This window comes from Tachysurus vachellii, chromosome 3 (genome assembly GCF_030014155.1).
Source record: "Tachysurus vachellii isolate PV-2020 chromosome 3, HZAU_Pvac_v1, whole genome shotgun sequence".
NCBI classification, from domain to species: domain Eukaryota; kingdom Metazoa; phylum Chordata; class Actinopteri; order Siluriformes; family Bagridae; genus Tachysurus; species Tachysurus vachellii.
The window spans coordinates 29,059,624-29,087,441 of NC_083462.1; the positions used below are offsets into that span (position 1 = coordinate 29,059,624).

At 42.2% G+C, this 27,818-nt stretch overlaps 1 protein-coding gene across 4 annotated transcripts; it reads right to left on the minus strand.

Annotated features, from left to right (window-relative positions):
• Positions 1-19: 19 nt before the first annotated feature.
• trappc8 (trafficking protein particle complex subunit 8) lies at positions 20-27,694 on the minus strand. 4 transcript variants are annotated; one of them, XM_060866617.1, is made up of 30 exons: positions 27,384-27,694; positions 23,857-24,051; positions 21,642-21,725; positions 20,346-20,435; positions 19,322-19,496; positions 18,683-18,836; positions 16,465-16,543; positions 16,113-16,369; positions 15,240-15,355; positions 15,015-15,165; positions 14,772-14,872; positions 14,221-14,326; positions 11,891-12,022; positions 11,168-11,392; positions 9,315-9,423; positions 8,541-8,735; positions 8,106-8,269; positions 7,703-7,777; positions 7,438-7,534; positions 7,175-7,323; positions 6,593-7,026; positions 6,311-6,479; positions 5,997-6,093; positions 5,512-5,580; positions 4,184-4,242; positions 3,810-4,013; positions 3,156-3,257; positions 2,201-2,343; positions 1,342-1,431; positions 20-1,252 (listed from the first exon to the last, which is right to left on the minus strand). In XM_060866617.1, exons 1-30 carry the CDS (start codon positions 27,538-27,540, stop codon positions 1,018-1,020), a joined length of 4,413 nt encoding a protein of 1,470 aa, XP_060722600.1. In that variant the 5' UTR covers positions 27,541-27,694; the 3' UTR covers positions 20-1,017. The 4 variants fall into 4 exon arrangements, with proteins under 4 accessions (XP_060722600.1, XP_060722599.1, XP_060722603.1 ...); XM_060866616.1 differs by having other exon boundaries at positions 7,175-7,326; XM_060866620.1 differs by lacking the exon at positions 21,642-21,725.
• Positions 27,695-27,818: the final 124 nt, after the last annotated feature.

Here is a 27,818-nt window from a genome sequence, read left to right on the forward strand (position 1 = left end):
AAAAGCAGAAGTATATATCTTGTGGTTATTTGGTTACATTTTATTCTATTTACAGTCATTTGTTATAAATATAATACATCATTTTTGTCTGAAAAGCAATCACATAGATACATTAAATAACAGTTTAATCAGGGTGATGGGACAGTTTAATCATGATTGGTCTGAAAAGTGAAGAAAATGAAAATGTATATCCTTTGAAATCAGCCGTCATGTCAAACACCACACACACACACACACACACAGTGTCACAGCACTGTAGTGAGCTACACATGCCACAGCTTCCTCCCTGGGTCATACTGATGTCATTCATTCACACCCCACCCAGCTTTGACAGCTTTTACAGCCTGCTCAATGAATAAGAAAAAAAATGCCATGGTCCATTAGGCAGAGAAAACAAGTCCTGGAGCAGGTTATATCTTCAATTATGCAGCTTCAAGAATTCCACATGGAGCAAAGTCTTTGTTACTGCAGAAATGAAGCATTGTGTCTGAATCACTGTCAATAATGAGGAGACTGAACTACTATTTGTTTACAACCGTGCATGGACGTGCTATTGCGCACAGGCGCGCGCACACACAGACACTCTCTCTCTCTCTCACACACACAGACACACACAGACACACACAAAGGTGTCTTAAGTCCTAAGTGTTGATTTGGGTAAATAAAATGGACTTCATAAAATAAAAAAAAAAAAAAAAAAAGTCGATATGAGAATTATCCTCGGGAAAGAAGAAAAGAAAATGATTTATGTTTCAAATCCACTGTTTGCATTTAAGTCAAAAACAACTATGTGTACATGTTGGTTTTTATCGTCTCTCCAGATACAAGAATGTCAGATGTAGTTCTGCACTTGCACGTTTTTTTCTATAACCTTAGTACATCGTCCCCCCCCCGAATGTAGTTTTTCAGATTCTTTTTAAACAAGTAGTAGAAAACTGCTGCAGTCTGAAAGAGAACAGTCACTGTAGGGTGGTGAGTTGAGGCTGGAGCAACAGCAGGTCTGCACAGAAGACTGGATCACACACTGTTAATAATGATGAGAGCTGGCATTGCGCTCTGCTGGCTGGTCTCACACATGGTGCCAGACTGGGCGAGCTTGGCAAAGACCCGCGCTGTGCCCAGGTTATAAACACCAGCCTGGAAGAAGCAGGCCTTCAGTGAGAGCTGGTGGACTTCTTGTGGCCGCAGCTGCAGCTTGTATTGGGTCTGCCCCAACCACGTGAACGCACCATGCACCTCTAATGACTCGGGGCTAACAGGACGAGAGGGACAGCAGTTAGTTAGAACGTGCACGAGCCAAAAATCTATTACTGACGAGAGCGTCATGAATGACTCGATTACCTCGTCGTTTTCTGGCGCAAGTCAACGATGACATCCACCTGGGCCAAGGAACAGTTGGACAGAGTCAAGGTAACCGGTACCATGCATAAGCTGTGGAGAGACAGATGGAGAAGGAACGTGACAAAGTGAAAAATTATAAGGAAACAAAAAGTGTAGACAGATCTTTGTATTTATTCTGCAGTTTGGAGATTTGCCGATATAAGAAAGTAAATTTCTTTTGTATACAAAAGAAATGCTGATTCCAGTTTGTTTCATGAAACCATTCTCTAGTACACCTTTTATAGTTATTATTATAAACAAGGCAGCAAATGCTTACAGAATGTGAACATTTTTGGAAGATTAGCTGTTTAATAAGAGGTCATTAATTTAATGTTTTTCTATCCAAGTCTTTGTGAAATGACTGATTTGTTCACAAAGGTTCTGGTTGTTTAATTAGAAGTGCACTAAAATGTTTAACCAAGCATAGAAACTTTATGCATTAAATGCTCGCAGAAGAGGGTTGGGGCTACCAGGCGCTCATGGTGGATGGGAAACAATTTTTCAAGATGATTTACAAACATCTCCTAAAGCTCACGTTGTGTCATTTACGTTGAGTGCATAGTTTATATAGAATGTGTAGGTGAACAGAGTGCAGTATGTCATTTGAGACACAGTTAAAGGAACAGGAAGGTAAAATAAGAGCACATGTGATGCATAAGAATATATTATAATAAGTGGTCATTTGTCCAGAGCACTGACCTTCACCATCAGTTAGAGGCTTTGAATATGCAACAACTTTCACAGCACCTCCCAGAAAAAGTGTGTGTGTGTGTGTGTGTGTGTGTGTGTGTGTGTGTGCGCGCGCACAAGAGAGTCAGACCTTTTCTGTGGGAAGGGGTGGTCGTAGGACTCGGGGTAGTGCAGACAGGTCTTGATGAGATGAGAAAGCTGTTCCAGTGAGGGTTTGCTGACAGGAGGTGGAGGATCAGGCTTGAACTTTAGCAGCACCATCTCCTGAGCCTCCTGCCACACACAGGTCCAGTTCAAAGCAGTGTCACAGAATCCACTTAGTGTTCAGTACTCATTAGGAGATGCACGGGGGGTATGAGGTTTAGTGGTGGTGTGTGTGTGTGTGTGTGTGTGTGTGTGAAACAAGGGAGCAACATCTGGACTTATATGTATGACTTGGGTGTCTAAGGCCATGGTTGCTATGCAACAGTGTGTGGAAAAAAACAAAAGCAACAGACCTAATGTAATCTGTTTCAGAGGTGCGAGAGCTCAATGAATGACTTACTTAATGATTTATTTAAGGAAATAATGTTTAATGGAAAAGTAAAAATGCTTGACAGATTAAAAAATTAATGAGGCAGCAAAATTCTAATTCTTGGCCAAATCCTAAAAATCAAAAGGTACAAATAAATAGGAAATGTGAAATGTTTGATGCTCGAAGTTGTGCTGTAGCGTGTGCATGCAGGAAAAAATGGCACCCGTCCGTGATCTGAACCAGTTAATAATATATAATAATATTTATGCTGTTTGAATGATTCAGTAATAAAGTGCATATGATTCATGCAAATGATTCACTCCGGTTTCCTTTCGGTACAGAAACAACTGAGGAATGCTAATATCACACAAAATATGCTGGAATTGTTGTTAACAGGCATATCACACACACACACACACACACAACTTTAACATATTGCAACAAGCATCTATACACATACATACATACTGCACATTTCCCATCACTACATCAGCCTCTGAACTATGATTAGGAATTGCTTCAAATCAGTCGATAATTTCGGAGCGAAAGTGTGTGGTCTTTGGAGTGATACCTCTTTCTGTGTGAGCGAGCATGCTTCCTTGCCGATAGTTTGCAAAGCAACGTGGAGTTGTCCCTCTAAAATGAGCTGCTTGTTGTCCTCCACAACATATGCCTGCAAGAGCAGAAGCCATTAAAACAACAATTACACAAACATTTCACATACAGTGTAAAGGCTCTAAGCCCCAAATCAGCCAGGAAGCTGATCTGCTTAATAATAGTGTTGCTAAGAACAAACATGATGTAGTGAACACGATCGAGACAAAACATGACCTCATACGATCAGCTGGCACAGTAAAGTGTGGTTACCTTTTTTTCCCTGAAGCACCATGTGAGCTGAGCTCTGACATATGGGTAGAGCCTATAAATAGTGCAGACCACTGACGGGTTAAACATGCGTGGGAGATTTATCCTGATGAGGTCTCTAGCTGGAGTCACGTCTCCAATCAGCTCATCTCAACATGGACGAGAAACTCAAAGGAATCTTTCCAACAACTTGTGGAATCCCTGCTCTAAATTACTGATAATGTTTTGAGAGCAAAAATGGAAGCCCTAGCCTGTAATAGTATAGTGTTCCTAATATTTTGCTGGATTAAAAAAAAAAAAAAAAAAAAAAAAAAAAAAAAAAACGGTTTAGTTACACTGAATTGAAGCGACTGTAAAGTACCTTCCAAAGGACGATGATATCGAGTTCCACTTCAGTGCATTTCCGAACCGCGTTCGTCATGCTTTCATCTGTCCTGCCAGCAGGTGTGAGGCTCTGCCTCCTCATGTACGTGGCTAGACCTGAAGACCCGCCTCCTTTCCTAAGATCAGAGGGCGGACCTCTCCGGAAAAAAAAGTCTGCACATGGAGTCATAGAACTGACGATCTGAGAAGATTAAAAAATGCAAAGAAATGAGCAGGAGAATAAGACTGTGTTAAGAATTTGACTGAACACGGCACGTCAGTCCTCGGTGAAAAGCGATTATATGAACACGATTGATTCATGCGTTTCTGTCTATTTGAGGTATATGAGAGTGACAACCGGTTTTGATTTACCTGTTCATTGCCAAGGTTTAGGTCAGCAAAAGTGTATTTCTCTACTGTGTCTGAGGTAGCTGAAAAAGAAAAGTGCAGACAACTTAATGAAAAAATGGGCAGACTACAAGTGACATTTATTGCCATTTTATTTCGTTTCGAAGGACAACAATAATGAAATAACTACAGGAGGAGAAAAGAAAAAAAAAAAAATATTTTCCACCATGTAAGCCCAAGTCTGCTTTCTTTACACGCTGTGATATCGGTTATCGTTGGTTGTTCATTTAAAGGGCAGTGGTGGGGCAAGTAGTTAAGGCTCTGGTTTGGTGTTATTACTAAGGTCGGGGTTCAAGCCCAAGCACCACTGAGCTGCCACGATTGGATCCTTGAGCAAGGCCCTGAAACGTGTACTCCAGGAGCACTGTATCATGGCTTCCCCTGCACTCTGACACCAACTTTCCTAAGCTGGCATATAAAGCAATGAAATAACTGTCAATAATAAAGACTCCATAAAACAAATAACCCTCCACTCAACATCCACTTTATTAGGAACACCTACATATTATTGTATTTATCTAAATCGGCCAAACACGTGGCAGCAGCACAACGGCGAACATCATGCAGATACAGGTCAAGAACTTCAGTTAATGCTCGCATCACAATATGAGGGCAAAGTGTGATCTCTGTGGCATGGTTGCTTGTGTCAGAGAGACTGGTTGGAGTATTTCAGAAACTGAATTTTCTTCTCGCACGATTTTCTGGAGAATTTACAAAGAATAGTATCGGAAAAAAAAACGAAAAAAAATATTGTTTGAGCCGGTTCTGCAGGCTGAAACAACATGAGACAGATCAGAAGAACATGAACAGCCTTGTCCTAGCTGACAAGACGTCTATATTAACTCAGATAAGCACTCTTTACAACTGTAGTACTTGTATGTGAAATATTCTGTAATTGGTATGGTTTGTGTCAATACTTTATTTCACTGTCGAAGGTTAGAGCGTCTGATGTACAGACAGCTGAAACTGGAATGATTAACGACAAGCAGAAATCCACATGGGTAGGTTTACACACGAGAATTGGAATCGCTTTTGTTGGCCAAGTGCGTTGACACACACAAGGAATTTGGTTCCAGCTGTTGGTGACTCTTAAAAAGTACAGACGTAAATAAACAATATAAGACAAAAACAGACAAGACAAGACAAAACAAAGCAGACTATACAAGACAAAACAGGCAATGTGAGACAAAACAGACGGTATGAGCCTTAAATAGAGCGTGATGAACTGCTATTTTATGATAGCTAAAAATGTGGAACTGAAATGTTGGTCAAATGGGTGTGGTGTCTCTTACCTTCCTGTGTTCTGCATCTGGTTGCCCTGAAGCACAGCTTCCCTCGCTCCCTGCTGCCTAGCTTAGAGTCTAGAAAGGAGTGGGGAGGGTTAGTGGTGGTGGTGGTAGAGACAACACAGAATTTGAAAAATGTTCAGAGCTCTCATACAGAATTTTTTTTTGCCGACCGCTAAAGTCTAGATCTTTCCTAAAAGAACCTTCGGTTACGATATCAGATCAACCTGCACGTTCAATTTCGTCTTTGGCTCAAGATGGTTAGAAGCTGATAGGTATAACTAGCAATTTTGAACAATGTTTTCTTGCATTGCTGATTCAGTGCCATTAATTACTAATTTCTTTATTAAAACAGGGCATTTGCTCCAACACAGTCATACAATTTTTTTTATTTTATATAGATTTTGATTTCCTGTGTAAGATCCACCCTCATCATGGCAGTTTGAAAGTCAGTCAAAAAAAGATGGAGATGAAATGCAGATGACGCAGACCTTTGTCTCCAGCAGGATTGATGCATTTGAGCAGCCTCCACTGTCTACTGCTGCTGGATACCTGCACTATGTGGAACTCACGGACCCCTGCTTCACTCTGGAAGGGAAAGTCGGACGGAAAAGACAAGCTTTACAATACGTACTCGGAATAATGATGTAAATTCTAAGCACTGGTTACAGCACTGACTCAGACATGATACTAATAAATAGTATGTTGTATCGTATTCATATGTGAGTGTTTTTGCTACTTAGGTAATGATTACAAAGTGAACAGAGACTGATCGTGTTTGGAGAAGTAAGAATTGTCTGTTTACAGTGTTGATATTTTCCACATCCACGAACACCAGCATGCTACCGCAGCGCTCCTCGTCCCTTTCCTCTCTCTGGACTTTTCCTGGCAGTGTATTACTGTGACACGCTGTCACTCTTGCGCTCAGGGAACGACTCGCGCAGATGAATGCGGTGTGACGCAGCACCCGGTGACTAAAAATGAGAAAGGGGAAGTGAGAGATAGAGTAAAGGACGGTCATTCAAAGATGTCAGAGTCATTGTCAGCCAACACATGGGGGGGAAAAAATCCCTCTGCTGGTGGATACCTGAGCTTTGCATTTTTCTCCACACTCTCATAGTAAAACAGGAAGTGGATCTCGTGCACGCCCTCTCTGTCAGGTCCTCTGAGCCACAGTGGTATCTGTAGAGCCTCACCGGGTCCGAGAACCCCACCTGTTAAAGGAATCTCAGCTACCGTGGGCCGGTCATCCGCGGACATGCCAAACGACGAAGGAGATACCAGCGTCACTGCGGCCACAGATGGGGGCGTGGCCATTGTCTTGTAGGCGGAGCAGTGTTCCGCGGCAGTGGGGGTCACTGGGGTGAGGTCAGAGGTAGCACTTCCGAAGGTGAAGAACTCGGGGTGGGTGGACGCCACTCGCAAGCCAGTGAGGGGAACGGCGCTCATGTTGATAAACTCCACCCACGCTTTCCTGATCTCGCTGCATAGCAAGCCCGTGGGGAAGTTAATAAAAAACACCTGGGAGAAGACGATAAAGAAAAATGATCTGTAAGAGCTCCTATAATAGGTGCCTAGAAGCCACAAGGTGAACGTGGCTTAAGCCTGCAAACAAGACTAATGCTGTAAAGGATTAAAGGTTGTGCAGTTGTGCTAGACACACACAGACCTCCAGCAGAGGCATTGGAGGAGTGATGATAGGTTGAAGGCGACGATCTGGTCCGTGTCGGACGGAGGTCTTCTCCTCTTTGGTCACGTTCAGTCTCGGCCCCCGGATTTCCAGATCCTGCCTCCCGCGGACAAACATCAAACGACTGGCTGCTGAGCACAAAAGAGAATCAACAATCCCCTGGAGGCACTGAAATGGATACTCCAGTAAAAACTAACAGTACATTTCACCCGAGCGGTTTCAAATAATAAACAGTGAGTTACCTTCACCGGTGTTGTCTTCGTCACCAGTGCCCAGGTTGTAGACCACACCGAGCACATGCAGCTCTCCAGTTTTATGAGGCAGCAACTTCAGTCGGGCCTGAAAAATAAATAAATAAATAAATAGATAGATAAATAAAAATACCCCTAGTTAACAAAACAGACAAATCAAACAAGAAATACATTTGTGACATCTGACAAATATGCCAAATAAACAAAAGGACGGAATACAGGACACAAGAAATCAAAGAATAATTAAACGCCTCACCACTTTCGTTTCTTCAGGATTCATAGGGAACTCTGGAATGACTTCAGTGTTGATAAGGTCATCGAATGCTGTGGCCTGAAACACAGAATTAACACTGAGAAATGAGATGATAAGAGAGCAGATGAGATGTAACTTTATTAATCCCCTGCATGGGACATTTAAATTGACAACAGCGCGTAACAAAGAAAACCTATACATCAAAATAGTGTTAAAAAATAGTAGAAAAGGGTAAATTGGAAAAAAAAATAAATAAAGTTCATCAAAATGTAGCGTAGGTTCATATGCTAGAGTTTACGCACAGATATTTATCACTACATCCACACACACAGGCACTATGTATTAAACACAGGAGGCCTAAATAATCACTAATAATCAAAGCAAGGACAACTTTAGACTCTCTCACTTTGCTTGTAGCTGCCTCCTTTTCATTACAGACGGTTTCTCCAGTCGTGCCTCCTTGAGGTCCAGAAAAGTCCTTCGGCGTGAACTTCCACAACAGAGACAGTTCAGACAAAGCCAGTGGAACCTTCAGAGGATTTCTAAAGACCACCTCCACGATAATGGGCTCTGCAGAGGTGACGTATAATGGAGCACGTGAGCAGTGTGATATATGATGTTGGTCTTTCCATTTCAACATTACACACATCAAATCTTTCTGTGCCGTGAAGGAGATTTCTTCATGATCTAAATGCAACACTGTTCACGTCAAACATGTTTCCACTGGCACTAAATGTGTGAATCGGTGTTAATTATTTAACAGAGCTGGAAAATATACGTCAGGAACGCTGTGAAAGAAATAGTACAAGTCTCACTGGTCGGATCGTGAGAAGATTCCTACCTTCCACCACGGCGAGGGGGTAGCGCAGGTTATCGGTGTGGCTGCTGAGGCAGTACTGAGTTGGCTGGAAGTTGATGGGTGCGCTGCCCCTATTGACCACAGCCACCACCTGTTCTTCCAGCTCCGCCCAAAGCTGGGACTGTTCCCGGTCGTATTCTTGATCCAGCCACACATGAGTGGCTGCTTGCTTTTCCCCTATAAACAGCACACATGCCAGGAATCAGTCACATCTCAATCTACAAACACACTCACAAGCTTTAAACAGTCACTTGATTTGAAAAGCATGAAAATATAAGGGGGGGTGTGTGTGTGTGTGTAAGAGACACAGTGATGGGTAGAAGAGTAATTACGGCTGGCTCAGCATCCAGGTATATACACACATAAGGTATATACACTATTGATTGTTATAGTAGAAAAAGAACAAAAATCAATCGGTCTGATGATTCCTGTATGCTAAAAAACACCTATAGACACAACAGGTCTGAAATCTGAAATAATCGTATACCATTATTTGATGCGATTCAAAAACAGATGCGTATATGTACAGCTAGCTTGCTTTTTTTTTTGGCTAGCTACAATGCTACTAAACTTTTAAAGAGCAGAGGTTAATTTAAAAAAATAAATAAATAAATAAAAACCATTCAGGCTGTTTGAAAAATGTAGCTTGAAGTTAAGAATTTTGCAAGCACTTTGCTTGAATTCGAGCTCTCATTCAGGTTAATGTGTACATGCATGCAAAGAAGAGCTAGAATGCGTCATTTGTGCAGGTCTTACCTTCTGCAAGTCTACGCTCATGGCCAAAAAACATGCGCGTCTGGGTGCAGTGTAAGCAGGGTAGGGGCAGGTGAGGCAGAGAGCTCTCGCTGGACGGCTGACTCGCGTTCTGAAAGCAAGGGATAAAATTGACAGGATTGATTATATAACGAAATGCAAAACAAACGGCACGTTAAAAGTGTTTCCAAATCAGTCGATAGAATAAAAAAAAAAAAAAAAGTGTCCTTATAAATCTACAAGCTGAAGCTCCTTACACATGTATCAGGAGACAAAATATCTAAAGCCATTTCAGCTACACAGATTAGTAAGAACCCTGGTGATTTTCTTAACACCTCCGCTGGTTAACATGTATAATGTCTGACACATGGCCCTCTATAAATCCCAGATTTTCTCGAATATATTATATTTAGGGCTGGGCAAGTTAACACGTTTTTAACGCGTTAACACTTTAATTAATTAACACAGACAATTAGCTTATCGTGCGTTAACGTACTTTTTATTTTGAAAGTCCGTTGCTCACTGCGTTTGAATACACATAGATAGACTGTAATAATACATCCGAATACAACACAAACTATGGGTCACAGGAGGGGTGGGATGTTTATCAGTTTATCACTGGCTGCTTGGGATGAGCGTCATCACGCGTCTCAACCAATGAAAGCATTTGTTGTGTGCCTAAGAGAGCTACAGCGCGAAACAGAAAATATCTGGTGCGGACAGAAAAATAGAAAAAGGTAACGAAATCTTAAATGGGCATTTTTATTTTAAACCTCTTCCACACGGTGGAGTTGATAGAACTAAAGCTATTTGTAACCACTGCAAAGCTGAACTGTCTTATCATCGGAGTACTTCGAGTCTGAAGTATCACTTAAATGTAAAGTTGGAAGAATGGATACATGCAGTTAATTTTGTCCACTCAACCTGCATCACTGAAAGTTTTTTTTTTTTTTTCTTTCCTCTTAAAGGAGATTGATGTTGTTGCTCAGAAGGGGCCAGTGTCATATAATGTTATGATCGAGGTTCTGGACATAATTTATTTATTTTATTTTTTTTTACAAACTAAACAAAACGTTAATGTTTTATTTAATAAATCATTAACGTTTTAATGTTTTATTTATACGTTAATGTTATATTTAATTTGATTACATTAATGTTTAAGTTAAGATTTACAAGAAGTGTTAACTGCTACTAACTTAACTACTGTAAAAAAGCACTTTATTTGTTTAAAGTTTTGACAAACCAAATGTTATTGCACTTTTGTTCATACAGCGGTACTTTGAAAGAATAAAATTACGCAATACACTACTTTTGATTCCATTATTGAATTTTGCGCATGCTGCGATTAAATCACAGAAAAATCATGCGATTAAAATATTTAATCGCTGCCCAGCACTAATTATATTGTTAAGCAACCATAATACCTGATGTGTTATGACCAACATTAATGATGGTCATAACCCTTATGCAGTGGAACAAACAATAGGGGAAACAATGCATAAGTAAAATTCAGTTTAGTATATATATATATATATATATATATATATATATATATATATATATATATATATATATGCTAAACATTGAAAATATACATACATTTTTATATATTTATTTGTGTCTGATAACTGAGCAATTGAGGATTAAGGGCTTTGCTCAGGGGCCCAGCAGCCTGCTGGACCTCTGATTCAAACTCATGAACTTCCGATCTGTAGTTCAACACCTTAACAACTAAGCTGCCACATCCCACAGCAGGGAGTGTTACAGTGAGGGAGTGTTACAAAGATGTGATACAGATGTGATGTTATCTATATACTTTCTTTCCGTTTGGTAAACAACAGTCTTTAACTTCTTACCCTATAGACATAAAGGTATTCCCTGAGGAAGGCGCTCTGCTGCGTGGCAGACTGCTTGCTGTCGTTGATGAGAATGTGCCAGAAGGCAGCTATGGCGTTCTCGGGCTGGCGCAACGTGAAGGACTGTCGACCGATGGTGAAGTTGATGTGATCCTCAGCAAGAGTCCAGCCCTTCCCCTTATACACCTGCATGGCCTGGCAGTAACACCGCAAAGCATGTCTCTTCTGCCAACAGAGAGGGTAAGATACAGTAAGCACAACACACCATGAGGCAAAACATTAGGACTTCCTCAAACCAGGAAGCAACTTTGTACATTTTATGTCCTCTCTCTGTTATCACCATGCCAGAAGAGAAGACAAAAAAAAAGTGCAAGCACAGATTTGTTTTTAGATGATACAGAAGCTGAGAGAACAGAATCATGTGTTTATTTTCTAATAGACATTGTTAAACAGCATGCATTAGAACTGATTAGCTGATGGCAGAAAGAAGAGAATGAGATCCCTATTGTGTCTGGTCCCTCTTAAGGTGTCGCTCATGTCAACTAAGTGTGTTTCCTTTGACACCAATAAGTCTGACTTGCTCATTTGAGACAAAACCTAAAGCTATGTCCAGATATCTGTAAGGTTGCTATGTGACATTCTGTAGCATGTTGTAGACATTGGTTTGGCCCAGAAGAACAATGGACTATGATGTGATGCTCAGAACAGAAAGCTCGGTCTCACCTGACCAGCTTTGCTGAAACGGTGGCCTGACAGGATCATGTGGAAGGCAAACTTCCTCACCATGGGGCTACGCATATTAATGAAGCAGTGAGCTGCCTGCTCCAATAAGAGTGCACTCCGCAGGTCAGAGTCCTGGACAGACGAGACATTACAAAGTACATGAACCTCACTGCAACTGCAATGCACATCATCTTAATTACATCAGTGATGAGAATACATGAGGAAGGGCAGGAACAAATTGGGTATGAATTCACATTATTTAGGAAATGCACTCGCTCGCTTTCTCTCTCTCTCTCTCTCTCTCGCTTTCTCTCTCTCTCCCTCGCTCGCTCGCTCGCTTTCTCTCTCTCTCTCTCCCTCCCTCCCTCGCTCGCTTTCTCTCTCTCTCTCCCTCCCTCGCTTGCTCGCTTTCTCTCTCTCTCGCTTTCTCTCTCTTGCGCGCGCGCTCTCTCTCGCTTTCTCTCTCCCTCGCTCGCTCGCTTTCTCTCTCTTGCGCGCGCGCTCTCTCTCGCTTTCTCTCTCCCTCGCTCGCTCGCTTTCTCTCTCTCTCTCTCGCTCGCTTTCTCTCTCCCTCGCTCGCTCGCTTTCTCTCTCGCTTTCTCTCTCCCTCCCTCGCTCGCTCGCTTTCTCTCTCCCTCGCTCGCTTTCTCGCTCGCTCGATCGCTTTCTCTCTCCCTCGCTCGATCGCTTTCTCTCTCCCTCGCTCGATCGCTTTCTCTCTCCCTCGCTCGATCGCTTTCTCTCTCCCTCGCTCGATCGCTTTCTCTCTCCCTCGCTCGCTCGCTTTCTCTCTCCCTCGCTCGCTCGCTTTCTCTCTCCCTCGCTCGCTCGCTTTCTCTCTCCCTCGCTCGCTCGCTTTCTCTCTCCCTCGCTCGCTCGCTTTCTCTCTCCCTCGCTCGCTCGCTTTCTCTCTCCCTCGCTCGCTCGCTTTCTCTCTCCCTCGCTCGCTCGCTTTCTCTCTCCCTCGCTCGCTCGCTTTCTCTCTCCCTCGCTCGCTCGCTTTCTCTCTCCCTCGCTCGCTCGCTTTCTCTCTCCCTCGCTCGCTCGCTTTCTCTCTCCCTCGCTCGCTCGCTTTCTCTCTCTCTCTCTCGCTCGCTTTCTCTCTCTCTCTCTCGATCGCTTTCTCTCTCCCTCTCTCGATCGCTTTCTCTCTCCCTCTCTCGATCGCTTTCTCTCTCCCTCTCTCGATCGCTTTCTCTCTCCCTCTCTCGATCGCTTTCTCTCTCTCCCTCTCTCGATCGCTTTCGAGCTCTCTCTCTCGATCGCTTTCGAGCTCTCTCTCTCGATCGCTTTCGAGCTCTCACCTGCCCTCTGCCACACAGACACACAGAAACACAGACACACAGACACACAGACACACAGAAACACAGACACACACACACAGAAACACACACACACAGAAACACACACACACAGAAACACACACACACAGAAACACACACACACAGAAACACACACACACAGAAACACACACACACAGAAACACACACACACAGAAACACACACACACAGAAACACACACACACAGAAACACACACACACAGAAACACACACACACACACAGACACACACACACAGACACACACACACAGACACACACACACACAGACACACACACACACAGACACACACACACACACACACACACACAGACACACACACACACAGACACACACACACACACACAGACACACACACACAGACACACACACAGACACACACACACACAGACACACACACACACACAGACACACACACACACACAGACACACACACACACACAGACACACACACACACAGACACACACACACACAGACACACACACAGACAGACACACACACAGACACACACACACACACACAGACACACACACACACAGACACACACACACACACAGACACACACACACAGACACACACACAGACACACACACACACAGACACACACACACACACAGACACACACACACACACAGACACACACACACACACACACAGACACACAGACACACACACACACACACAGACACACACACACACAGACACACACAGACACACACACAGACACACACACACACACAGACACACACACACACAGACACACACACACACAGACACAGACACACACAGACACACACAGACACACACACACACAGACACACACAGACACACACACACAGACACACACAGACACACACAGACACACACAGACACACACAGACACACACAGACACACACAGACACAGACACACACACAGACACAGACACACACACAGACACAGACACACACACACACACAGACACACACACACAGACACAGTAAAGCTCACTTCGCTGGTCATCTTGATGAGGAGAGCTGCAGCTTCGGCATATTTGGCCTGACTCTTTAGTACCTCAGCACTCAACAGAGCACAACGCTCAGCCAGGACCATGTTTCTATAAGACACACACACACACACAGTTTAAAACTACAGACAGATGATAAAGTTAATTATATTATTATATGCAAAACTACGGTTTCCCTTTACAGACTCTAGTCAGGTCCAGCATCCTTCTTCTATTCTCAAATCATTTAAACTGAAGTCTAATACACGATGATGAATTCAGTTTATGAAACACAATCAGCTACTAAACCCAAACTCAGGTGACACGAACACCAGGACTTTATTTATCATGTAACGCCAAATCTAACTATACACCAGTACGACCTAATAGATGAACGATAAACCTATTAGCTATACAACATGTTCTATACTAAAAATGACATTACGAATAGAAGGCTATATGTGACACTAGTCTGCTTTTGCTACATGCTATTGTTCATGTGCATAGTTTGAGAACATGCATGCAAAGATATCAGTGAGGGAATTAAAGGTCATACTTGCAGACATCTCGATATGTCTGGATGGCTGTCTCCATGTAGTGGGCAGGGTACGGCCTGGGGGCTCCACTCTGTAGGAATGCAGATAAAGCAGCCATCTCCTACAAACACACACATACAAACACATTTTTATTTATAACATGATAGTGCATCAGAGCTTGCCCTGTATATACTCTGTGTGTGTGTGTGTGTGTGTGTGTGTGTGTGTGTGTGTGTGTGTGTGTGTGTGTGTGTGTGTCTAACCAGAGCTCCAGCAGCATACATCATGGCCTGGTCAGAGAGGAAATCCTTCTTAGCGGTGTGGTAGCAGTTGTAGGCTAACTCATAGTGCTGGACCAGAAAGCACAGATCAGCCATCTTCCTAATTTGTAGCTCTGGGGCTTCTGGGGGGTATCTGTGGTGATAAAAGTCAAAAGGTTAGCTAAGCGTTTTCTTAAACAAGTGAATGTGTAACATCTGCACACTCACAGCAGTCCTGTAGTATTTTTGAGTTCAGCAATGCTCTTCTCTGGAACTTTGCCACCCCCGAACCACTTCTTTGTAGCTGAGAACAGAGACCTGCTTAATCCTTTCCTTGACACCAACTACAGGGAGGTTTACACAGAGGGTTAATGAACGAGATGAAAAGGATATACTGCTTCAAGGTATAATACATTGAGCTAACTGTAACGCTAAAAACAAAGCATTACTGAGACAGAGAGAGAGACAGAGACAGACAGAGAGAGAGAGAGACAGAGACAGAGAGAGAGAGAGACAGAGAGAGAGAGAGAGACAGAGAGATAGAGACGGAGACAGAGAGAGACGGAGACAGAGAGAGACGGAGACAGAGACAGAGATCCTTTATTTTTCAATCCTTTATTTGCAAAAGTCACGTAAAAACAACAATCAGAGTGACTCAATAACTAATATATATATATATATATATAATATATATATATATATATATATATATATATATATAAATAAGAGTATTAAAATAATTAAAATAAATTAGGTAAACTGATAATGATAATCATCATTAGCTTAGCTCTGGTGCAAAGCTTAGTTCTCCTTCAATGACAGCGCATAGAACATTCCTACAACACCACACTGATTGAAACGTGCAAGTTACTCATGCTTTTATAGAAATTAAAATCCGTCAGTACTCTTGATAGAGAGAGAGAGAGAGAGAGAGAGAGAGAGAGAGAGAGAGAGAGAGACAGAGAGAGAGAGAGACAGAGAGAGAGAGAAACAGAGAGAAAGAGAAACAGAGAGAAAGAGAGACAGAGAGAGAGAGAGAGAGAGAGAGAGAGAGAAACAGAGAGAAAGAGAAAGAGAGACAGAGAGAGAGAGAGAGATCACCTGGTCATTGAGCTGGCGGATGTTTTTCTCTATGTGTGGCAGCAGTCCTCTAAAGGTGAACTCCTGGATGAACTGGCGGATGCGGTCATGGTCATTGAGGGTTAAGCAGACACCATGAGCCTGTGATGTTGATGTGGTGGGCTTCTGTGACCTCGATAGATCCATGTCCACACTGTTCACAGCCTCGCTGGAGTTGCAAGGATAATCTGGGTCAGCTGTCTGGTCCAGTTTCAGTGGATGCGTATGGGTGACTGCATCTGGAAAAATGACGAGAACATCCGAAGAATATTAAAGAAACTGTTTGATCAATTAAAAGGTGTTAAAAACCAATAGTGTCCCATGCAAAAATCACCTGAGGTGTCGAGTCCATCAACTTCAGAGTTAATGTTATTCTCCCCAACATTATTCACCACAGCTTCTTCGTACTGCTCCTGTATCACACACACACACACACACACACACACACACACAGGATTGAATAAACTTACACAAAGCTATAGCAAACAAGGCTGAAGCAGTTATTGAAGCAGTCAATCAACATTTATGAGAATGTAGAATAAAGCTAGTTGCTTTAGTATGTTGTTCTAGGAGTCCTAAATTACCCTGAATACCCTGGACCCCATATGCACACACATCATTTCCAATAATGCCACAAAGGGATTCAAAAGGATGCACTGAACCACATTTACATTCATAACTAGTTTTCGATTACTCTGCTCCTAACCACCAGGGGCAGTGAGAGTCATATGAGGTTTCTGCCTCATATTCGGCCAGCGAGTTCTTTCCTTGCTATAATTGCCCCTGGCTTGCTCATTAAAGATAAATATAGATTTTAAACACTACTAATAATAATAATTAAAAACAAACATATTATATACCGAGTCTGCTTTGTGACAATATCCAGTGAATTTGGCTGGGGTTTTAAATCTTTCCTTCTGTTCGGGAAAGCAGACCTGCTTGGGCAAGACGCTACGGGTCTATTACAACCACAAGTGAATGTAGCAGTGGAAAAGAGAAAAGAAAATGTGAAAGTTGAAGACTGTAAATGCTGCATTTTATAGATTTATCACGACTTTTCTGGAAGGTTGGTTGATGTGGAAAAACGTTCTGAAATGATTCGGTCAAAATTAAGCTGGAACTCAATAACGTATAGTTCAGGTTTTTTGATTGTGGTTACCTGAATGATAATACAGATAATACGTTTTATTATCGCAAAGCGTTCCTTTAAGACTTCTAATAAAAATGCGTTTCATGTAAACGGTAAACTTTTCTCACCATAGGGTAAAATGTCAACGCTTGTCTGGAGTAATTAACCCTCCTGTTTTCCTTTCCTGCATTCCTATGCAAATTAGGAGCACCAAGTCAAGTTGACCTTGTCTGTTTTGACTGCTTATAAAAAATGAAGTATATACGATAGCCTTTTTTTTCTCAACTTTTTAGTCTATATATTAACATATATTTTGCAAAGATTTTTGTAATATTTGGTATAATAAACCTCATTAATATGCAAAAATGCCTCATTTTCTAGTAAAAAAAAAACAACCCAGAAATTCTGAATCATTTTCACTATAGAGGCACAAAAGTTGATGCACAATTACAGGCTGGTAAATTTCAAAGGCAGGAGATTTTTTTTAAACCATTTTGACCATTTTTAATGTCAGCAAATAATAAAACCTGTTTAATAAAACCAGGTCAAATTGTTTTGAATGCTTATAAATCAAAAATTATACTGTGTGTATTCTGTGTGATCAGTCTTACATTTGTGAACATTTTACACTTGTAATGTCTATTTTGTGTGTGTGTGTGTGTAAAGCTTGTTGGTTGAGAAGATATTGCCCCCAGCTGGACAAATGCATACAACAAGTGTGAAATATATACAAATTATTGTTTTTTTTTTTTGGAGGCCCAATGAAATGCAATGCCCAATGCTTGTTTGTGTGTGTGTGTGTGTGTGTCTGTGCGAAGCCTGTCCCAGCTGGACAAATGCATATTACAAGTGCAAAATATTTACAAATGAGTAGCGTTTGTTTTTTTTCTGGAAGCCTAATGAATTGCAATGCCCAATGCTTGTGTGTGTGTGTGTGTTTGTGTGTGTGTGAAGCTTGTTGGTAGATCAGATTTTGCCCCCAGCTGGACAAATGCATATAACAAGTGTGAAATATTTACAAATGAGTAGCTTTTGCTAGTGTTAGTGGACATTTTGTGTGTGCATTTTTGTGTCTGTATGCATGTTCATTGCACTGGAAAGGGCAAAAGTTTGACCTATTGCCCCAATAAATGTGGCCAGGTCCAACTGACCCTGGATGACTTGAGGAGGAAAGTATTGATTTTACAAACACACAAGTTCAATGAAAATAGACAAAATTAATTTTACTTGCAAAGTTCATAATTTGGAACAATCCTGGTAAATTTCAGGCAAATATGTGGAAGAAAACCCAGGTTATGACACATTAAGTTTCCAGCAGAGGTCAAAATTGTCCTGAGGAAAACAGGAAGGTTAACCAAATAATCACCATATATGGCCTGAGGAACAAAGGTCTATAATATAAACAGTTTGCTGTAGGACTCACAGAGCTGTAGATGGGGTTCTTCTGTAGATACTGACTCCAGGGGTCTGGCATTTGCTCGTCTGGCCTAGCAGCACCTGTTCCAGAGTTGATCTTCAACAGGTAACAGCACTGAGTGCCGTACCTTTGCTTTATGTCCTCATATATGGAGTCTGCCCTGTAGAGAGAAGTAGGAGATGGACAGGAGATGGAATGAAAGAGAGCAAAATGTCATATATGCATGCATGTAGATTACATTTGGAAGAACACACAACAGACTGTGTTACTACACAAAAAATAACACACAGGGTGGTGTGATATGGCCTGAGGTCAAGTGGACACTCTTTGTCCAAAAACATAGTCTGGAGTGTGTTCATTAAATGATAACTGCATAATTATAGGATTATACCTTGTCCTTTGTTTAACCAGCAAGCTTTTTTTTTCCATTATAAGAGTAAGATTAAGGTTATTTACTACAGTAAATAAAGATTTCTATGGGTTTTTATTTTTCAATGTTTCCCCAGAAAGACTTTAAAGGAGAAATCATTCAGTAACTATAGAGAAATCTATAGTGAGAGTCCATAATAAACTCTCATTCACCAAACAAACCAACCAAGCAAGCAAGAAATACAGATTCTGTGAGACTGGTGCTCTCAAACCAACCTCTTTTCGTCTCCATCGCTGATGTCGTGCAGCAGGACGTAGTATTTGAGGGTGTTTGGGATGAACCACTTGGGGTAAGTGTAGTCTCCACTGTGCTGGATCCTGTGCTGCTCCTGAGAGAGCTTCTGAAACTGCTCAGTGGGGACACTTTCCTGAGACGACACCACCAACATACCTGCACGTGTGGAGTTAACGAATACGCGCACGAACAACTGAAGGAACGGGAGAGCCAGAGCAAGAACGAGTAGAAATAAAAACAAAATGATGGATAGAGGGAACGAGAGGAAAAGACAGATACAGGAGTAAGGAGAAAGGTAATGTTGCGTTCATACATACAGCGAAACGCAGTGACTTGAGATCAACCATCGTCGATAAAAGCTAACAACATCCGGCGACACACTTCTCCTCCTTTACCTCCTATGATATGATGCAGATAAACACACATTCCTTCAGCAGAACCGAGATGTCGCCTCTTAGTTTGAGTGAGAAAAATGGCTGAATGCTTACTGGTTGTTTTATTACTGGTTGATTTACACTATGAGCTTGACCGCACAGGAATAAAAAAAAAAAAAACAAACAAACAAAAAAAAAACTGGGGAAATCAGTATGCATGTGTTTACGTTTTGAAGGCACACTGAAGAGCCACTGAAGTGTGGAAATGAGAAAGAAACAGAGGAGACAAACAAGGAGGAAATGATAAGATAGGGATATGAGCATGAGAGCAAAAAAGAAGCGTGAGAGAGAGAGAGAGAGCGCAAGAGAGAAAGTAAGACACAGAGCGAGCGACAGACAGAGCAAGCAACAGACAGACAGAGCGACAGACAGACAGAGAGAGAGCAACAGAGACAGAGATAGACAGAGTAAGAGCGAGAGTGAGACAGACAGAGAGACAGAGAGAGAGACAGAGAGAGAGCGACAGACAGAGAGACAGAGAGAGAGCGACAGACTGACAGAGTGAGAGAGACAGACAGAGTGAGAGTGAGAGAGACAGACAGACACAGAGAGAGAGACTAATAAAGGATACAGGCCACATAGTGGTTGAGGAATTCGTGATCCGACGGAGGCATGGACTGTAGAAAACTCTCCCTGTATGCTTCAAACCACGGTGTTGTTGCTGTAACACACACACACACTTTTAATGATCTTTTAAACAGGGTAGACGTGAAGCCTCCTGCACGGTTGGAAAGAGGAGCAGCATAAATCATTACTGCAAGAGGAGTGAGGCACAACAAAATTCAGCTTTTTTGAGGAAGGAGAAAAAAAAAACAGACGACATAAGCTTTGTTGATACACCGATACGATATCTATTTGGATTCAAATGGCTCACTGGATAATGTCATTTTATTCAAAGAAATCAAACTAATAAAGGAAAACAAAGCAGCAAATCTGGTGAATAAGGAGAGTGAGTGACTGCTGGTCTGGTTAAACGACCTCCGCTATCTGAATCTGTCGACATGCTCATTATTTTTGACATTAGTCAAAACGCTCGCTGAAAGTTCAGTGGCTGTGTTCAGACTATTCAAACAACCTGAGACGAGAGGAGCGTGATAAGCGTCAAGAAAACAAATTAATAGATAATAATCAAGATAGGAGACATGTGTTTGTAACAAAGTCAATTAGAAAAAACAGAATAATCATAAAATCAGAATAAATAAATAGATCAAACCGAAGAGTCATTAATTACATAGAAGGACATTTGATCGCAGATTGAACACATCTGATCGACTCACAGCGGACACGTAAAATCCGTTCGCTCCGTCGAACGTCGGCATTGTTTTAGTGAACAAGAAAGAGAACGTAACAAAAATAAATAAATAAATAAATAAAAAGATTTTCTACCAGCTCAAGGAGAACGGTCAGATGTGTTCTGTCTGGGATTAAAACAAACAACGTCAAAAGACAGCAGCAGGATCTAAAGCACCAAGAAATCTAGAAAGAGAAAAAGGCAAGGGATCAGACAGAGCGAGTGAAATGACTCGTGGGCTTGAAGCTTTGCAAATATTTTCCTCTCATCTCAAGCCAAAACAAACAATCTTTCACGACGGCCAAGATTTTATCCGTCCGCTGGATTGAACTGCGTTACGGATTCAGCCGCACGAGTCACTTGCCTCGATGTATTTACATGAAATACTAACGTTGTCACCAACACCTTGACAGGTGAGAAAAGACAGGGAGAAGGGAAAAAAAAAAAAAAAGCTTAGCAACAGATCTGCTATAAGAAAAAAAAGTTTAAAGGATGAGGAAGAGCAATGGGTGATTTTACAACAACAAAAAAGAATCGACTCCCCCTTTTCTCCCCGGTGCAGACTGTAGCGAGTACCTGTATAGTTTTTGGAGGAGCTGAGCTGGGTGAGCGTTTCTCTCCAGTCAGAGTACCAGGGAACGCTAGCTTTGACCGAGCGGTCTAGGAGGGGAAGAAAGGGGCAGAGAGCCAGAAGGTTGGGTTAGAGCACTTTGAAACACACACCGCCTTAATACAGCTTGTTTGAGATAAAGAGCTTGCTGTCATCCAGGTCATTTAGGGTGACTTAAATATCGGGGCACCTGGCACAAGCCTGGGGCTTTTATTTGTTGCCCAGCAGAGGACGAGGGTTCAGGGGACGTCCGTGATCGTTTCATTTCTCTTCAGAGATAAAAAGTCTGATGTCTGGACAGCGATAAGGTCGTACTTTCGACATGTGAACGTTCCGAATGCTTCCGTTAGTTTATATTCAAATCATTTACGCTTATTAACTCGCGCTTTCTAAACAATGTCAATAGTAAATACAGCTTAATACCTGTAGCTGCTATTATAATGGCTCCTTTAACAAGTCTGCAGGATTTTGCTTTTTAGAATGATTGTATTTTCTCTCTCGTCCTGACAGAGTTTGCTCAGGTAGCATGTACTGAATCGTCCAGCTTTAAATGCCCGGACCGAGTAGATGGTTTAGCGTCTGTTCGGAAGGCGTTCAATTTGAGTTTGCGTCACTGATACGCAGGTTACAGGACTAAATACACAATAAAATGATAATTAAACGATAGTGCGATGCTGATTCCAAATTTCTACCGACACACAACCTTTAAAATAGTTTTATATAGTTCACATTGTCCATTTGGGGTGGGGTTGTGGTTTCTTTCTTCAGCATGCTCTTACATACGTGTTTTTTTTTGGACATGTATGGCATTTTTGTTATCCAGAGCTTGCTTACCTTCCCTCCCTTCCCTCCTTCCTTCCTTCCTTCTCATTTATACAACTGAGCAGTTGAGTTTAGAGCCTTGTTTTAGTTTGGCAGTGCTGGGCTTTGAACTCATAACCTAAGACAAGGGTGTCCAATCTTATCCACAAAGGGTCAGTGTGGGTGCAGGTTTTCGCTCCAACCGAGCAGAAGCCACACCTGATTCCACCTGTTTAATCAGTTGTTCTTGGCTTTTAGTAGACTCTGGTGTGGCTTCTGCTTGGTTGGATTGAAAACCTGCACCATACTGGCCCTTTCCGGATAAGACCGGACGCCACTGACCTAAGAGCTGCTTAAAACAACTGCGTAAAAGTTATCATCATATGACGCTTGTATACGCTGTTAGACCAAAAGTATACGGACACCTCCCCCCCCACTATCCCATGTTCAACAGGAGCACTGACACCATGTGTGAGAAGAAGTGTTGGTCTGCCGAGCTGCCGAAGAACGTAGAAGCTGAAACGAAGAGCAATGACGTTTTGAGGCCACGCCACGGCCACTAAATGGAGGCGTAATCAGCACACAGTTTGTCCCAATACACACAGGCGCCACTAAAGATCCCGGGTGAAGCGAAATTCTCTTTACTAGATTGAGATCTGTGTGAAACATCAAACTGGTTTAATTGTAATCCACTGTGTGAACCTGTAAAACCTGTAAACAGTGCAGTTAGCTGAACAAGTTCACACACGCAAAATTCTGTAAGAACTATAAAAAAAAAACTCGTCTCACTTCACTGCTGGTCTCAGTTCCTCCTTCCCTTCTGTTTCTCCAGCTTTCCTTCCCCACCACTCTTCTGCTTTCTCTATGCTTCACTCTACCTCTCTCTGTCCTCATTTCTTCCTGCTTCTGTGTCTCTTCCTCTTACACACACCATTACCCTCCATATGCTTTACTTGTCTGTCTCTACGATTGTCTTTCCTACACTCTTCTCATCTCTTTCATTTCCTCTCCCTCTATCTATACATCTTTTTACTGTCTCAGTCTGTCATTTCCCCCCCTTTCCTGTCTTGCTTTATCTCCATTTCTTTCCCTCTCTCCAAGTTTTTCCCAGTGTCTCTCCCTCTCTACTTGTTTCCTCTTCCGTTCTTTTAAGGTCTCCTCTGTCCCACCCTTTCATTGTTCTCTTTCCCCACATCCCCCTCCATCTCGTTCACCGTCTCTCTCTCACTCTCTCTCTCCTTCATCCGTTCTTGCTCTCTCTCCTTCCTTCCTTCCCTCTCCCCTTCCTTCCCTCCCTCCCTCCCTTCATTCTCCCCCCCCATTCTCCCCCCTTCATTCTCATTCTCTCTCTCCCCTTCATTCTCTCTGCGAGTGCCTCACCGCTGATGTTGAGGTCGTAGTCTCCAGCAGTGATGACGTTAGCAGCGGGTCCATCGGGAGGCTGACAGACTGACACAGCCTGGCTCAGGAGTCTGTTCAGCTCAATGGAGTGCGCTGGCTGAGTGTTCACTCCTGTCACACTGATCCTCAGCCCCTTCACCACCACGATCTGGTTATTGGGGTCACGCAGGTGACCTAAAGGACAGCAAGGCCATAAAACTGTGAGATTTCTAGTAGTCAATTATGAAGTCATTGTTGAAGTCACACAGACTCTTGGTACTGAACAACAATAAACATTTATATCACGGGGAAAAAAAAAAATACAAATGTGTTTCCCATGACAAAGTGAATACCTGAACAAAACAAAATGTAATACACCAAAACATATTTAGGCTCAGAGACACACGATAGACCGTGAACCAAATCACAAACAATATCGTGTGTTTTCAGAACAGCTGCTAAATGAACACTGAGATGCACTTTCTATTCCAGCGACTGTGCAAAACATTCCTAAATAAATCGAATTAGATTTCTCACACACATTCCCAGAAAAGTCTCAATCCACACAACCAAAAAGATTAGTTGTGCAAGAAGAGCTACGGTTAGTGTCAAATTAGTTCATTAGTGTCTTAAGGCCAGTTCTCACAGGATACATTCATGAATTGTTCATTTACTTTGATATCAAGAGATGAATGTGAAGATAAACCTGAATTTTAGCTTTTATTTCCTGATATTTATATCTAGATGTGTTAACACAAAATGTCACCCCTTTTTCCGCCTGTGTGCAAAAGTATAGTAACAGACCGGTCTTAAACGCAAGTAATACTTAATATTTGGTTGTGTATCCATTGCTTTTAATAAATGCATCAAGCTGCAAAATCACAAAAATGGTTGCGTTTTTCTTTTGTGAGCTGGGGGAAGTCGTGGCCTAATGGTTAGAGAGTTTGACTCCTAACCCTAAGGTTGTGGGTTCGAGTCTTGGGCCAGCAATACCACGACTGACGTGCCCTTGAGCAAGGCACCAAACCCCCCCAACTGCTTCCCAGGCGCCGCAGCATAAAAGGCTGCCCACTGCTCCGGGTGTGTGTTCACGGTGTGTGTGTGTTCACTGCTGTGTGTGTGCACTTTGGATGGGTTAAATGCAGAGAACGAATTCTGAGTATGGGTCACCGTACTTAGCTGTAGGTCACATCACTATATTCATTCAGTTGATAGTTTTGGGGAGTTTCTCCATTTGATCTGTTCTTCAGGAGGTGCGATCTTGCTCAGTTGTGGTAAAAGCTGCTATTGAATTGGCCTGGGGAAAAGATCCTTTCTTTCTCCCCGCTTCCATGGTTGTTCCATGACTTGCTCTTTTCCTATAGCTCTCTGTTGTTTATGTTGGTTTATCCTTTTAACAACAAATGCAGTCTTCATAGGTGAAACCCAGGGCTTAAATCAAGAGCAGTTATTCAGAGATATCCACTGGTGGTTATCGCATATAGATGTAAATATTCATCTTTTGCTCTCTGTACGTCAAAAATAAAAGAATTGACCTTGCCTTCCCAGTACTTTTGCAGTGGACTGTGGGTTTGGAGAACTGGCAACAAAACAGTGCTATATATGAAAGTGAAAAATTAAAAATATTAATGTATATAAAATTATATAAAACAGAAATATTTCACAGAAATTTAACTTCTAGCAAAAATCTGAAACTGAACCTTTAAAAATAAATAAGTCAATCATAAGAGTTTTGACATAATTTATCACAGCATTAATAACATTGCCATATTGCATAGACCCGTCTTACAGTTACAACACTCACACCAGAATAAACATTATTATACTCTGGTACATACCATTATATATATACACATTATATATTCCATAACCTCTGTATCAGAGTCCATTCAAGCTGGAGATTACACAAAGCGTAACTTCCACGACTCAGACGTGTTGTGAAATGTGTGAATTCAGTGTCACAAGCTTTTTGTTTTGCAGTTTTCTCCTAAAATGATTGCGAGACATGGATCCGATGCAATCCCGAATCCCACCAAGTCCAGTTTCTTGCAACGCTATAATGAGACCATTCAACATTCAATAATAAATAAACACATTTACAATAATAAAATTTAAAAAAAAAAAACAACAAGAGAAAAACTTGTGGAATAAGCTTGTGGAAAAACAAACAAACAAACAAACAAACAAACAAAAAAGCCCACTAAGTAATTGTGGCCTCTAAATTTTTCAGAGGAAAATGAAGTAAAACACTGACACGAGCGATGGAAATAAAATCTAAGGTAACATTGACCCTAGAACCACACAGAAATTTAGTTTACAGAAACAAATACATTTGTAAAAACCCATATCGGAGCTAACTGCTGAACTCGAGTGAAGTGTCTGATGCTGAAGCAGTCAGTGTTCACTCTGACATTTCTTCCTCCGCGTTACAGTTTTCCAGTGGACGCAGTACTACAGGTTCCTGTGTGTTCTTGAGCTCAGGGCTACGGCATATTCGAAACCGTGTCCATCTACTGTCTCAGTCAGCGCTGTTTACATTGTGTACAGATCTTGCTGTGCTTCTGAATGTCTTATTATAAAGTCTTAGTGTTGGCTTTATCATCGTTTCTATTAACATCCCTTCATAGCAGTTTGTTTACAACAAAGCCTTTCTCCAGCTAAGCCAGCCAGCCATCCATCTGATCCAGCCAGCCATCCATCTGATCCAGCCATCCATCTGATCCAGCCAGCCATCCATCTGATCCAGCCAGCTAAACAAAAGGAGCTACATACATGCTGAACGTTGATTATTTTTTTTGTACAAGTTAGTGGAGATGTGGCCGAGGAAATGTTCTCTCTCTCTGACACACTCACACACACACACACAGCATTCTGATAGTGTTATCATTTCCACCAGATATTAACAGTGTTTCTGTTAAGTGCTAGGGTTGATATTTAATTCAAAATATATGTAAACAAATGAACAAAACACCTTCCGGTTTAAGCCACGCCCACTTGGTGGAGCACTAAGCAGACAGATACACGGTCACTTCATTAATGTTTATTAGCCATCCGATAACTTAGCTGTACTTACGTGGCTAAATACGTGTAACAAGCTAATATTTGGGCTAAAAAATGTAAACAAGATGTGGCTGTTAATAAAGAAGTTATTAAAGGCTATCTGATACTGCTGAACTGTTCGAATAACCGGCGACCCGATCAGGTGTCACATAGCAACAAGAAAGAGGGCCGCTCTGGGCTTGGCTGTGTCCCAAACCGAGAACTACACCCCACACTGGCTTACTACTTAGTGCGCTTGTCAGACGGTTTACTCTTATATTGTGACACACTAGTTAGTCTATCCGTACGCGGTTACGGACACAGCTCTCCGGTTCCTGTCACCTGCCCCGAGTTAGCACAGTGCTAACGACGATAGCATCATGCTAACGCTAAACAAGTGTGTTTACGCGGCCGGTTTTCGCGATAAAAACAACCAGATGATCCTGCATGCGTTTTTAACAGATCAAGGACATGATGTTAGCTTGTACCTTCGGAAGTCAGCCGACAGAAAGGCCGCAGCAGCTCCGGGAAACTCAGATTGTTTTTGCGTGTCACTGTCTCGGCGTCGTCGCTGCACAACACGGCCACCATGGGCACGAACGAGTCCTGGATGAACTCCTGCACCGACTGAGCACACCGAGCCATGGTGGGACCCGAGCGTGGAGTACGTCCTCTGCCTTAAAACCGGAATAAAGCAACTGCTTTAGAGTTTAAAAACAACTCCCCTACTGACATCCCACCTCGGCAGCCATGTTGTATCCTAACAGTCAGTCGCCTCCTAATCAATGTAACTCCCAACGTGCACCGCGGCTGTCAGGCGACGGCAGAGGATGGGCCGCGTTCCAAATACATTACCGTTAAATACACTGAGTTCCACATAGAGCGTAGAAAGGGTTACTAAGTACCCTAAGTAGTGCATGTAT